At 39.3% G+C, this 12,804-nt stretch overlaps 1 protein-coding gene across 1 annotated transcript; it reads right to left on the bottom strand.

Moving 5' to 3' along the window:
* Window positions 1-48: 48 nt before the first annotated feature.
* On the bottom strand, window positions 49-12,317 carry LOC124258708 (E3 ubiquitin-protein ligase DTX3L-like). The gene is made up of 6 exons (XM_046692783.1): window positions 12,228-12,317; window positions 8,257-9,377; window positions 5,162-5,297; window positions 4,353-4,758; window positions 2,516-2,709; window positions 49-315 (listed from the first exon to the last, which is right to left on the bottom strand). The coding sequence occupies exons 2-6, from the start codon at window positions 9,374-9,376 to the stop codon at window positions 237-239; spliced, it is 1,935 nt and encodes a 644-aa protein (XP_046548739.1). The 5' UTR covers window position 9,377; window positions 12,228-12,317; the 3' UTR covers window positions 49-236.
* Between the last annotated feature and the right edge of the window lie 487 nt (window positions 12,318-12,804).

Consider the following 12,804-nt stretch of genomic DNA (forward strand, 5'->3'; position numbering starts at 1 on the left):
AATGCTAGACTATCTCCAGGATCCTTGGGAATAAGTTAAAAAAGAAGGTCCAACTCAAGCCTTGAATGGTCGAGCAAGTCTGGTGCAGAGCATATCAATGCAAATGCATATTATCAGAATTCAGTTTTCATCTGTGTTTGTGTTCTCGAAATATTTTGTATACAGGGGTGAAGCCACAACCGGAACTGTCATCATGTCTGTTTTGGAGTTGATGGACAGTGGTCAGTGTTGGTTACTCAGGTGGACGATGTGATTCCCTTGAGAGATAATTCCATCTTTACTCTCTTCAGATAGTCAGGGTCAGGGTAGCCGTTACTGGAACAGATGCAATTCATCTTTAAAAAAAGAAGTTCCTCTGACTCAAGTTACAAGAATAACAAACACATATGTACACTGGGCTAATGACACCAACCTTCCATCTCAGCGAACGGATAGTATTTGTAGTCTTACAAATGAAGCAAGCTACTGTAGCTGGTTGTATATGGGAAGCCTGTATGTGTAAATGACTTTGACATCACACCTGACCTTAACACATGGCAAGTACAGATGACATTTTTTTTAGGACTGACTTCTCTCACGACCGTCATCTTCAATTTCAATTAATGACTTGCAAGAAATATCCCTTTTGCAAACAGGGCTGCTTAATTCACTTTGGAGTAAGTGTCAAGATTGCTGAAGTCGAGTGAGTGTCATTTATTACTGACAGGCTTGAACAAGTTGCGCTACTTGTCCTAATACGGTTGGGTGGGTTATGCGCATTCATAAAAGAAAGTCGTGCCAACGTTTTGATTTCTTAATTTCTGTTACATTTAACTGAGCAATAAACAGGAATATCAAACTAAATTGTTCGATTTGGGTCATATCTTGGCTATGCCCACGACTCACTGCCAACAGTGATGTTAACTAAAGCTATAAACCGCAAGCCGCCTGTTTCGCTTTGGCAGTCGTAAAATGGCTCAAATGTGTCTGTATACCTGTGACTCCCTGCTACATAAATCATACATTTTGATGATGGATATTGTTTTGGAACCTTGTTCAAGGTAAGTATACATGCCAAACAACTACACCATTAATCAAAAGATTATTTATTCAACCATATGATCAGATAAACTACTTTCCACAGAAAAATACATAATGTTTAAAATTAGAATTCTAATATGACAACTCAAGGTAGTGTACATCTCTTTTTCTGTTTGTGTCTCTGTCACAATGGTAAAGTTAAGGTTTCAGTCCCTGGATATTTCATGTTCTTATTTTAAACTAAAATGTATCAACTTCCCAAATGTGTTTTTAGGAATGCCATTATGTTGCGGTTGAGGTCATTTTAATATGTCATAAAATGCAAATAAAAAAATATAAAAAATAGTTCATAAAGGTTTTATGGTGGTAGTATTTTTTTAGGTTATTTAGTTTATTTGTTGTGAAAGAGTTCATCAATTATATTGATGACAAAAGTAGCATTTCAAGAGAAATGCATTTGTTCTGAGATCACTGTATATATTTAGCACTGGACAAGGTCAAGGCTGTCAGTGAAGGCTCATAGTTCAAGGTTGTGTCATGACACTAGCAGTTGTTTATCATGTGATCAGTTATGCTGATTTCTGATTGGTTGATTGGTTGATTGGCAAACAGTGGGATTCTGCATGTTACACCTAAGCAATTAACCTTCGCTTCACATTGGATTGACAGGTGAGCCGTTTTGTTTTCGCATGGCATTTTCACAGTGCTTGTTGTAATATAAATATTTCTTGTAATATGAATTAAAAGTAATAATTCCATGATAGTTTATATAAACCTTCCAAACATTATCTTTACAAAGTTAGTTACTTTCCAAATTTTTAAATTATTCCACTTCATAATTTAATTCCTTGCACTTTATCATTCCCAAAAGTGTGACTTGTGACTGACTGAATGAATTGTTGTACTGTTTGTGTACTACAGACGGTAGCGTGTATGCTGCAGTATGCCATGTGGTCTTGGAAGGGCGCCGCCATGCGCTTGATAAGCTGTATACCATATATATGTAAGTGACTGCTTGTCTATTAATGATTTTGTCACATGGTATTAGGCTGTGTCACTCTTGGTTTTATTCTTTGTATGTAATGTGAGAATGTGTATGTAATTATGCAATATTTTAAATGGGCATTTGTATTATAACTTAATGCAGTGTAATGAAATGAAATCTATTGCAATTTAAATCTGGTGTATTGAATATAATGTACTGAAAATGACTTCTGTTATTTCAACATGGTGTAATGATTGATATCTTAAGTATGTCATGAATAAAGATGTGATGTGTTGAAATGTCAAGTTATTGTTAACTATATTATTGCCTAAATGTTCCAGGGCACTAAATTATCGGTACCATGCTGGATCACCAAACTCACAATACCCTGAATAAAAGATCGAAGTCAGACAGCCTTCGTCGTCATTCCCTCAGGCGAATAGGGTTATTACATCTCAATCATGATGAATTAGGGAAGCACCAAACAGAAATACTTTAGTCATGACTTACTCTCCCGTCTTACTAGTCTTGTGAGAAATGTCGTTCCAGGCGATGACGCCACTCCCGTCAGTAGCAAAGGTTAAACCAGCATCAAATGCCTTAAGCAGAAGCTTCAGAACCTCCCACCCTTCTTGATTGTATGGTAGATAAGCTGTTCTCGTGATCCCCCGAGGCTGCCCAAGCATGTCTGCATCGAAGCTTACCTGGACAAACATAGATTGTTGCGGCAGTGGTAATCAAATATTTCCAGCATAAATAGTGAAGAAATTAATATTGATTTCAGATCTGCATTCTGATAGATATTAACAAACCGATGAACACATTTGTTTTAGTGACATTACTTATGCTCTCGGAAATTTCCTACTCCCTCAGCTACCCTCATAATAAAGTACGTAATTCTATTCACATAGCTTTCACCTAAACTCACACAGATATCATATTGTTACCCTAATAATAAAGTACGTAAGTCTATTCTCATAGCTTTCAGCTCACACAGATATCATATTGTTACCCTTATAATAAACTCACATAGATAAACTCACACATATCATATTGTTACCCTAAGAATAATAATAAAGTACAGTAAGTCTATTCTCATAGCTTTCAGCTAAACTCACACAGATATCATATTGTTACCCTAAGAATAAAGTACGTAATTCTATTCATATAGCTTTCAGCTAAACTCACACAGGTATCATATTGTTACCTTAATAATAAAATACGTAATTCTATTCACATAGCTTTCACCTAAACTCACACAGATATCATATTGTTACCCTTATAATACAGTACGTAATTCTATTCACATAGCTTTCACCTAAACTCACACAGATATCATATTATTACCCTAATAATAAAGTACGTAATTCTATTCACATAGCTTTCAGCTAAACTCACACATATATCATATTATTACCCTAATAATAAAGTACGTAATTCTATTCACATAGCTTTCAGCTAAACTCAGACAGATATCATATTATTACCCTAACAATAAAGTACGTAATTCTATTCACATAGCTTTCAGCTAAACCCCCACAGATATCATATTATTACCCTAACAATAAAGTACGTAATTCTATTCACATAGCTTTCACCTAAACTCACACAGATATCATGTGTGTACAGTTTTGTCGAATTCCGCTTTTAACTATTGGGGAAGTGTACACAAGTTATTTTGAGAATTTCCTAAACACGCAGTTACCTGACTTCCTATGTCATACATTTCCATGCAACAACTTATTTACCTCTTAATGATTGGGGAATATATTTTGGAATGTTTGTAGAATCATCTTTGGAGACCCTGTACTTTTATTGAGTGACTTTGACATTATTTTAAAAGTGTATGTTATCAGTGTGATGAAGGCCTTGCCGTAGAGTGAGCGAGTGTATACGCCGCTTCTAGCAATATTCCAGCAACATCACGGCGGGGGACACCAGAAATGGGCTTCACACGTTGTACCCATGTGGGGAATCGAACCCGGGTTTTCGGCGTGACGAGCGAACGCTTTATCCGTTGGGCTACCTCACCGCCCCAACATTACCCTAGAGGACATTTATGTTCTTATAAGTTATCCTGTACACAAGCTCTTTTCAAATCCCCGACACTGAACTTCAGTGTCATCTAATCATATGTTAGAACATCACTTGCTAGGGGGTGTTATATATATTAAACTGTTAATATTATCTGAATAAGACAATTTGTTTGTATGACCTTCACAGTGACCTTCACATTTGAATTCAACCTCCATTACTAGTTGGAAAAACACTTAGATTTATGCGGTCTAACCAGATTTCAAGTCACCTTTAGAGATCTTGAATTCGTACTTTAGGTCTGAACACCTACCGGTTGTATATCCCGTTGAAAGTCATATGTGATGACAATCGTTCCTCCACTATCATCATATCCAGGTAGCATTTCTGTTCTGCAAATTGTGTGTGTCATCTTCCCACCTTTAGGCTGGTTACCCTTCACAGCACCACACAGTTTCCCACATTCAGGACAGGCTCGTTTCACAGAGAAAGCCTGTCCGATACAGTCTGCACAGAAGGTGTGGCCACATGACAGCTTGGTCGGGACAGTTATTGTGTTCATACAGATGCTGCAAGTGTTACCCGGGTCTTTTGACATGACAGTTGCGTATGGGAGAGATCTGCCCGTGTACGGTAGTGTAAGCAAGTCCTTCCTCTGTCCACTATTTACGAAATTCAATCGATTCTGTCCGCGCCTTGGTACAACTGTAAGGTTTGATCTGTCAGTAAAAAATGTAATTGATGTAATAAAAAGAGAAAAAAACCAACAACGAACTAAGAGGAGTAACGATATTTCTGTCCCTCTTGAATACATGGTTGCGAGTCCCGGGCCTTTGCACCCACAAGAGACAGATGATCCATGTTTTGAATACCTTATGCTCAATGATCTATTCAAAACAAGTTATAGAATACTAACAATAGAGAGGCTGTGTATTGCAATGATAATCAGCTTGGGCTGATTCACAACAAAAAAATTCATGTACTACGCTTCGCAAAGACGGGCCTTCTTTTCTTCCTTATCACTTTCACATAATTGTTAATCTTGACATTTACATATTTGTTAATCTGTTTACGAACGAGTATATTTTTTATTCAGTATATCATTCTGTAAATTGTACATACGTGGATCTCTGAGTGCGCATTGTTCGATTGGTAGTGAAGACTTTCTCTTTTAAATGATTAATAAGTTCATTCTTGCTCATATATTTTAAAGCAGCATCGACCACTTCATCGAAACACAACAGAAGCTGATTCCTTTCTGAAAAATGAGAATGGAGTTGGCGTTATGTTCGTCTTATTGCGAGGTGAGATTGCTTCTTTAAGTGGCATTTTAGAAGTTGATGGAACTAGTTATGTGGATTGACAAATTCTTTATTGTCCTGAATTGTTTTCCCTCTCTGGAACACAACATCTATAGTGGCTTGCGTCCTTAGCGGATATGATGGCTGGAAGTATTGATGCATGGTATGCTGGTATGGTATGGTATGGTATGGTGTCTTGAATGGTGCAGATTCCCGACGTGGTGGTTTGTCTTTAGGGTTGAGGATGGTCTTGGTTTTGTTAGCTGGTTGGCTGGATACTGGTTGAGGTTTATGAAAACATGGCGAACGTGTTCTTCACATTCAAGGACTTGGGATGTGGAACTGCTGTGCTTGGCTCTTCTGGCTAGGGAGGTGATAATTCCTCTTAACTTGCAGGGGGTGGTTAGATGTGAAGTGGACATATTGGTCCGCATGGGTTGGTTTTATGTAGACGCTTGTGTGGAGCTTGTTGGTGTCTTTCGTGTCTATGACGTCAAGGAATGGTAGTTTGTTGTCAGTTTCTTCTTCCATTGTGAACTTAATGCGGGGATGTTGGGTGAGTGAGTGGTTAAGAAGGTGGGTAGGATCATCCACAGGGTTAATCATGACTAAAGTACTGTCTACGTTTCTGAACCAGCATATAAATGTGATGGGTGAGGTGAAAAGGACCTAATTTTCTAGTTCTGTCATGCATACCTCGTTGATGTTAGGAGAGAGAGGGGATCCCATAGGTAAACCATGGGTTTGTTGGTAGATTTTGTGAGACCAGCTGATGTAGGCGGAACTAATTCAGGAATGGATGAGGCAGATGACGCTGTTAGATTAGGAGGTAGATTAGCGTTAATGTCTCAACATTGTTGCACCATTGCATAAACTCAAACATCATAAAATCTACACCGAAACGTCGCATCCATTGGAATACAGAATTTATCAATCCATATAACAAGTTCCTCTTCAAGGTGATATTAGGGTGTGCTGTTTCTAAGGTAACTTTAATCTAATCTACTCTAGTTATTTTGTATAGCGCTGAAGGTTCCAGGTTGACTTTTCACTGGCGGTTTCACATATTCAAAGATGTACAGTGTATATACACAGTGCCTCCTGTTTTAACAGTTTTGAAGAAATGGGTTTTATATTTGCCCAAAATGTTGGTGGCATTTCTGATAACTTGATGTGATCTGGAAGAGCATTCCACATAGATACTGCTGCTGCATCTGACACTGCGTTCACCCATAATTTTTACAGTGAAGCATCTGGAGAAGGTCCTTGCCTTGGGAACGCAGTGTCCGGCTTGGTGTGTGAGTCTGAACAAGGGCTTTGAGATAAGGAGTCTGTCTTGAGGTATTGGAAAGTGTGGAATAGGATTTTGAACTTGATTCTCTTGGAAACTGGTAGCCAATGGAGTTGTTTGAGAAGATATGTTGGTGCTTAGGTGTCCGGGTAATGATCCTGACAGCTGTATTTTGGAGGAGTTGAAGTTTATGAAGGAGTGTTGAGTATATGCCATAAAACAGGGAATGAGAGTAATCTAGTCTTGAGAGTGAGTGAGTGAGTTAATATTTAACGTCACATCGGCAATATCTCAGCCATATCGTGACGAAAACAATTTATACAATAAAAAAGGAAACACTTTGAAGAATAAAACCTGTCGACGAAGGTCAGTAAAAATCACAGATATGACCATAAAACTAGCATGTTAAACTAAAACAGTTTAAAGAAGACAACACAATATAAAACACGAGTTATAGATCGCCAACAACTGAAGGTAGATCACCATACTAGAAACCATGGGGACTTACATTACTTTTACTACCTGCAGGGACCCAAGATTGATTTACACCATCCGTTCAGCCGCTGGCGATGGTAGGGAGTCTAATCTTGAGATGATAAACGATTGAGCTCGCATTTTAGATGGATCTTGAGAAAGGTGACTGTGGAGTTTTCCAATCTGATGGAGGAGGAAATGACCTGTTTTGCAAACGGCTGCTACTTAATTCTGCATTGTCATATTGGAGTAAAAAACAACGCAAAGATTCCGTAGTTGTTTGCATGATGTTCCTGGAGTATCTCCAATTCTGCATGTGGGTTTAGAATCGGGTATCTTCTGTAGTTGGTGATGGGACCCACCAAGAAGAACTTCAGTTTTTTTCCTATCAATGGTGTATTTGAACCGGGTTTTTTTAAAATACACACCGGAAGTCAGGCATAAATTACCGACTTGAATGGCAATCGTTCACTTGTTTTCTGAACACAGCAGCTATGGCTAGGTTAGCGAGAGGTGTTGGTGGACGATATGACGGTCCTGACGACGTGTTGTTGCACAGGGTAGACCACTACGTGGACGGTCATCAGTGCTGTTGGTGGCGTTGTATTGCTGTCTAAGACGTTCAATCATTCGTACGCTGCAACTGAAGTTATTAGCAATAACTCGAGCACGTTGACCAGCGTCTAGACGTCCAATTGCTTATTGTCGTTGATCTCTCGTTAACCTAGCCATAGCTGCTGTGTTCAGAAAACAAGTAAACGAGTGTCATTCAAGCCGGCAATTTATGCCTGAATGCATGCATGATGCACGTGCATCTCGATTTCAATGTTGTGTTTGTGCGAACTCTTCCCTTTCCACAAACAAAAACATTTCTAACCTCAATCTGAAACAATAATTTATTGGGTAAAACAGGCTATACGGCCACGATTCATGTTTTCATCAAACTTGATTTCCGGTGTCTATTTTTAAAAGAAATAGGTTCAAATACTCCATTGATACTTCAATGTCATTTCGAATATTACGTTTCTTCTGCCTTTCAATATATTTCAGTAACAACCAGGAGAACCTTTTTATGATAAACACCTATTAAAACCATGCAGCCATTAACTAATATGAAGGTATAATTATGGTATGGGCGTTGGTATACTCACCTTTCTCGTTGTCAGTACACGCTCTCACACATCCTACTGCTGACAAAAGTTTTTCCACAAGTTTTCCATTTGAGGCAGAAAATGTCACTGTAGGTTCTGTCGCTTTTGATCGTCCTTGACCTTGACCTTGACCTTGACCTGATGCTTCCAGGCTGTTCTTGATAGCAGGATACATCTGCAGCATTTCCACAACATCAGCTTTATCCCTGGCCTGTGTGAAGTATGTTTCAGTTGAGTCTATAACAGCAAGGGTGTTGTCTATCGCCTCCACTTCCTTCTTAGACAGAGCCAACTTTGTCTCACTTCTTTGGTCGACGTCTTGGTTCAAACGTGCTTTTCTTTTATTTAGAATACTTGTCATGCTTTTAAAGAATGTGGTGACGTCAGATCTGGCCATCATCTGAGCTTGCACGATAGCTTTTTGACTTTTTTCTTCACACATGCGCCTCTGACGCAGTTGTTGGGCATTTGTTTGGACTGCTTGCATCAATGACTCCAGCTCCTCTTGTCGTTTCTTAGCCACGTCCTCGAGTTTCTGGAACTTATGACCTTTATGTTCCAAAACCGTGCAAGACATGCAGCACAGTGTATCATCAGTAACACAGAAGAACTCCAGCTGGTGTTTAGGATGATGAGTGCAGCAGTGACGCTTGCCTAACATGTTCAAGGGTTGCTGCAAGGCATCACTCAGGGATATGATCTGATGGTCGCGCGTCAGTTGATGACGTTTGTGTACATACGTGCACTGCTGACACAGATACACAGAACACTCTTGGCATCTGGACTCGGCTGTATTGCCATCGGGGCAGTCTGTGCATGGGACGTTCCCTTCTTTCTTCATTTGAACAAAATCAGTAAGTTTCACACGGACCGGATCCAAGGGCAATGAGTCCGCCTTCCCTGGGACATTGTGGACTTGACGACACAGAGGACATGTGATCTGGCCTTTCCCCTCCTTGGCGAGCAGCTGCTGAAGACAGTGTGTGCAGAAGGCGTGGAGGCAGGTTATGAGGAGACGAGGACGTCTGTCAGTCTGGTTGAAATGTTCCACACACACAGGGCACTCCAGGAATGTGTCTTTAAGGGCGCTCATGTCCACCTTCTCCTGGGCTTCAGCCATCCTGTAATATATGCATTAACATCCAATTGCTTGGTGAGTGTTACCTCTCTCCCTCTCTGACATCACCAATAATCACCAAATTCAATTCTTCTTGGCCAACATTCCACTTATTACCTGGAAAGTATCAGAGTAAATTTGCATTGTATCCTGATGTCAAGGCGCTGAATAAATGTTCTCTTTAACACCTATCTATTTACTGACATCCCACACAGGGAATACCCCATCAACTTCAACATCCAGTTTTCCAAGTGCTAATGATAGAAAAACGAGTTTAAGGCAATTACTTTCATGACATGGAATAAATTCATAACTTGATGAATAATTAAGTTGTAAGCCATGTCCACGCCAATTACTTTTATCCCTAACTTATCTCGTGCATTTTCTCTTCAGAAGACCAGCCAAGGGATCGGGGATCCTAAAGTACTGTCGGAAATGCTAGAAAAATGCTTATTGACTTATATTTAAAATTCAGAGGTATTACAGTTACTTAAATAACAAATATCACTTGAAGAAACATCTACCTAATGTAGACCGAGGGAATAAATTTTGAGACATGCTCTGAAATGTGTTTTTACTGATGAAAATACCAAAAACTTAGAAAAATAAGGGGTAGTGGGACGTTATTTGATACAAACATTAAGTGTCTGTGTTACGTCATCAGCATCCACTGTATCGACAGGTGAAATTGACACCTGAGCACACGCTCGTGGGAGGGGTCATCTCAATAGATATTTTCTGCAAAATGTTGAATATGTGTACGTATAGTATACGTATTGGTTATGTAAAGGATCATTTGTGTATGTGTCTTTGTTTTGAAATAAACATACGAATTACTGTACATTGGAAAGAATCCCTCACTTGTGTTATCTTACCGATTGATTGTAGAAATGTGCAACGTTTTAATAAATGTTTTGCATGTCAACAGTATATTTCATTGCAAAAATATGGATGTAATTCGGTCAGTTTAATCTAGTTGTGAACATTGGCCAAAGATTTAACGAAGTCACTGGTGTAGCTTCTTTAGAATATATATATTATTCTTCTCATAAAGTTTGTAGACCGCCCGTCTAAGCACTCCCTTGTCAAAGTTGTCAAGGATGGTTTCACGTCCCAGTTTTGCATTTGAGACGGTCCCTGTCTTTTCTGATTTGTTTACAATATTGTAAACTTGTTGGTAAGACATGCCAACAGCTCTACAAGATCTGTAATAAACCCTTTCCAAACTAATGAAAGGTTTACCTCTGTCTTTTTTTAAGCAGAAAAAAACTATAAACCTTTGCAACAATTGACTACAGATCGTTGGCCATAGTGGACGCTGTGATAAAGATGTGCATGCATGACGGGAAACTTATTTATATTTATATTAACATTTATATTAATATTTCTTCAATAAAGAAACGATAATTAAGTAGAGTAACACAAACATTCAACATTTATTTGTTTAGGAAAAACGTTAATTCATATTTTTACACCACCTGTATGATTAGCATCAATGTAAAGGCTATTTAAGATTTCTGTTGTTGAACTCTGAAAAAATCTTAAGTTGCTGTTTTGGTGCCAAATTCTCTCCTGTACACTGCCCTTTAAATGTATGGGAATGTTAAATCGATTGAAATAAAAATTAGGTAGACAATAGGCGAGTTGATATATTGACAACATAGTTCATTTATCACCTTTATAAAGATATTAAGGCTAAAAAGCATTTTTCTAGCATTTCCGACAGTACTTTAACAAGGAAATGTCAGTGAAAAGGGTACGTTGAGACCAACAAATATTTGGATATCTGGTAATATTGTTCTGCTGTACCTCATCACTGAACGTTCGTCACGCTTGTGAATTTTCAAAGCTAACAATCGTATATTCCCATAGCTGAGTCTAAGGTGATCAGCTGATCTCGAAGAAATTCAGTCATATGATATTTCACTGTGTATAGTGCGTATCAAATGAAAATACTGAACCGATAAAATAGATTTAAAAGTGGTTTTCGTTACTGTATCCAGACGAATAGCAGATGACAATCGTATGTTCACCTTCTTTAATGTCAATGAGGATTGATACCGCTTGTTTGTTTGTTGCCGCACTCGAACTAGTGATCAACAGCATGAGCATCGATCTACGCAGTTAGGATACGATGGCATTAGGTCTGGGACGGGTACCCGGGACAGGTGGGTAATGAGTTGGACCCGGGTACCTGTCTCAATACCCGGGCCCGTTATGATCATGTGACTAATATATTAAACAATGTAACATGTTACTCTTTCATGATTAAAAGGTTGTATTGTTTTTCACGATTTAGACATAATTTACAGTCACTTCTTTTGAATATAATACATGGTTAAGATATTGAAAAACTCGAAATATTAGCCACCGAACTGAAGAATATATTGCCATTTTCTTGCAAATGTGATGTCATAACATAACGAGTATCCGGGTAGGGTAGGGTAATAGGGGGTGGGGTACCCGGGTAGAAAAGTTTGACCCCTCCCAGCCCTAGATGGCATGTATCAACCAAGTCAGCGAGCCTGACCACCCGGTCCCGTTTGTTGCCCCTAACGACAAGCATGGGTCGTGGACTGTGGGATTAATTAACGTCCAGAGTGAATAATGTGGAATTTCAAAGAGTTAAAGGTGGTTACTAAAGCCCTATTTAGACACATAAACGTCTCACAAACTCTTACAAACCCACAAAACAGCTTTTGATAACAAAATGCTACTCGACTTCCTGGTCCTACTTTCTGTTTCGCCAAACAGCCCCATGATCATGGCCCATGGCTTGTTTGTTATAATCACAGCAGTCCAGCTTTTGGAGGTATTCTAAGTATTTTCGTGATCTTAAACACTTCATACTAACCTTCATAAACAGTTACGAAGTGTCGATTTCTGAACATACGCTGAATACCTGTTGTTCTCAAGGAGTTCTCAGGTATCGCCTTTTCGTGAAACTCATTTAATGCATGACGTAAACTTCGGTCAACCTCGCCCTTTTCCGACTCTTTGTGTAACCGTATAGGTGAGGTGAGGTGACATTGGGTTTAACGTCTTGCTTGAGAATATTTCGCTCATATGACGACGTGCATGCGTGTGTATGTGTATGTGCGGCTGCTTGCACTAGCCCAGACTTAAGCTGGTTTTATAGTGCTAGCTCACTGAGATACCATGCCGCAGTGAAGAATGATTACCCCACTCATACACAGTATACTGACTCCGAGCCGACCAGTCCTTGTTGTACCCATTAATGCCGAACGCCAGGCAGGGACCAACAAGTACCATATTTAAACGTCTTTTGGTTTGACGCGGTCGGGGATCGAACCCGCGACCTTCCGCTCTCCGGGCGGACGCTCTAACCACTACACCAAGGAGTGTAACCGCATAGACTATACATAGCCGATCATGTTCAGGCAGGATCATGGTATGGGATCGTTGTTCTG

This window comes from Haliotis rubra, unplaced genomic scaffold (genome assembly GCF_003918875.1).
Source record: "Haliotis rubra isolate DU_JTF1 unplaced genomic scaffold, ASM391887v1 Scf7, whole genome shotgun sequence".
NCBI lineage: Eukaryota > Metazoa > Mollusca > Gastropoda > Lepetellida > Haliotidae > Haliotis > Haliotis rubra.

What these genes read in the sequence shown, in the direction of transcription:
- LOC124258708 (XM_046692783.1), bottom strand. Translation starts at nt 9,376, where the DNA reads ATGGCTGAAGCCCAGGAGAAGGTGGACATGAGCGCCCTTAAAGACACA. An exon ending in ATGCGCACTCAGAGATCCAC is followed by an intron (nt 4,759 to 5,161) that starts GTATGTACAATT and finishes TTTTACTGACAG; the next exon opens with ATCAAACCTTACAGTTGTAC. An exon ending in TTCAACGGGATATACAACCG is followed by an intron (nt 2,710 to 4,352) that starts GTAGGTGTTCAG and finishes ATGTTTGTCCAG; the next exon opens with GTAAGCTTCGATGCAGACAT.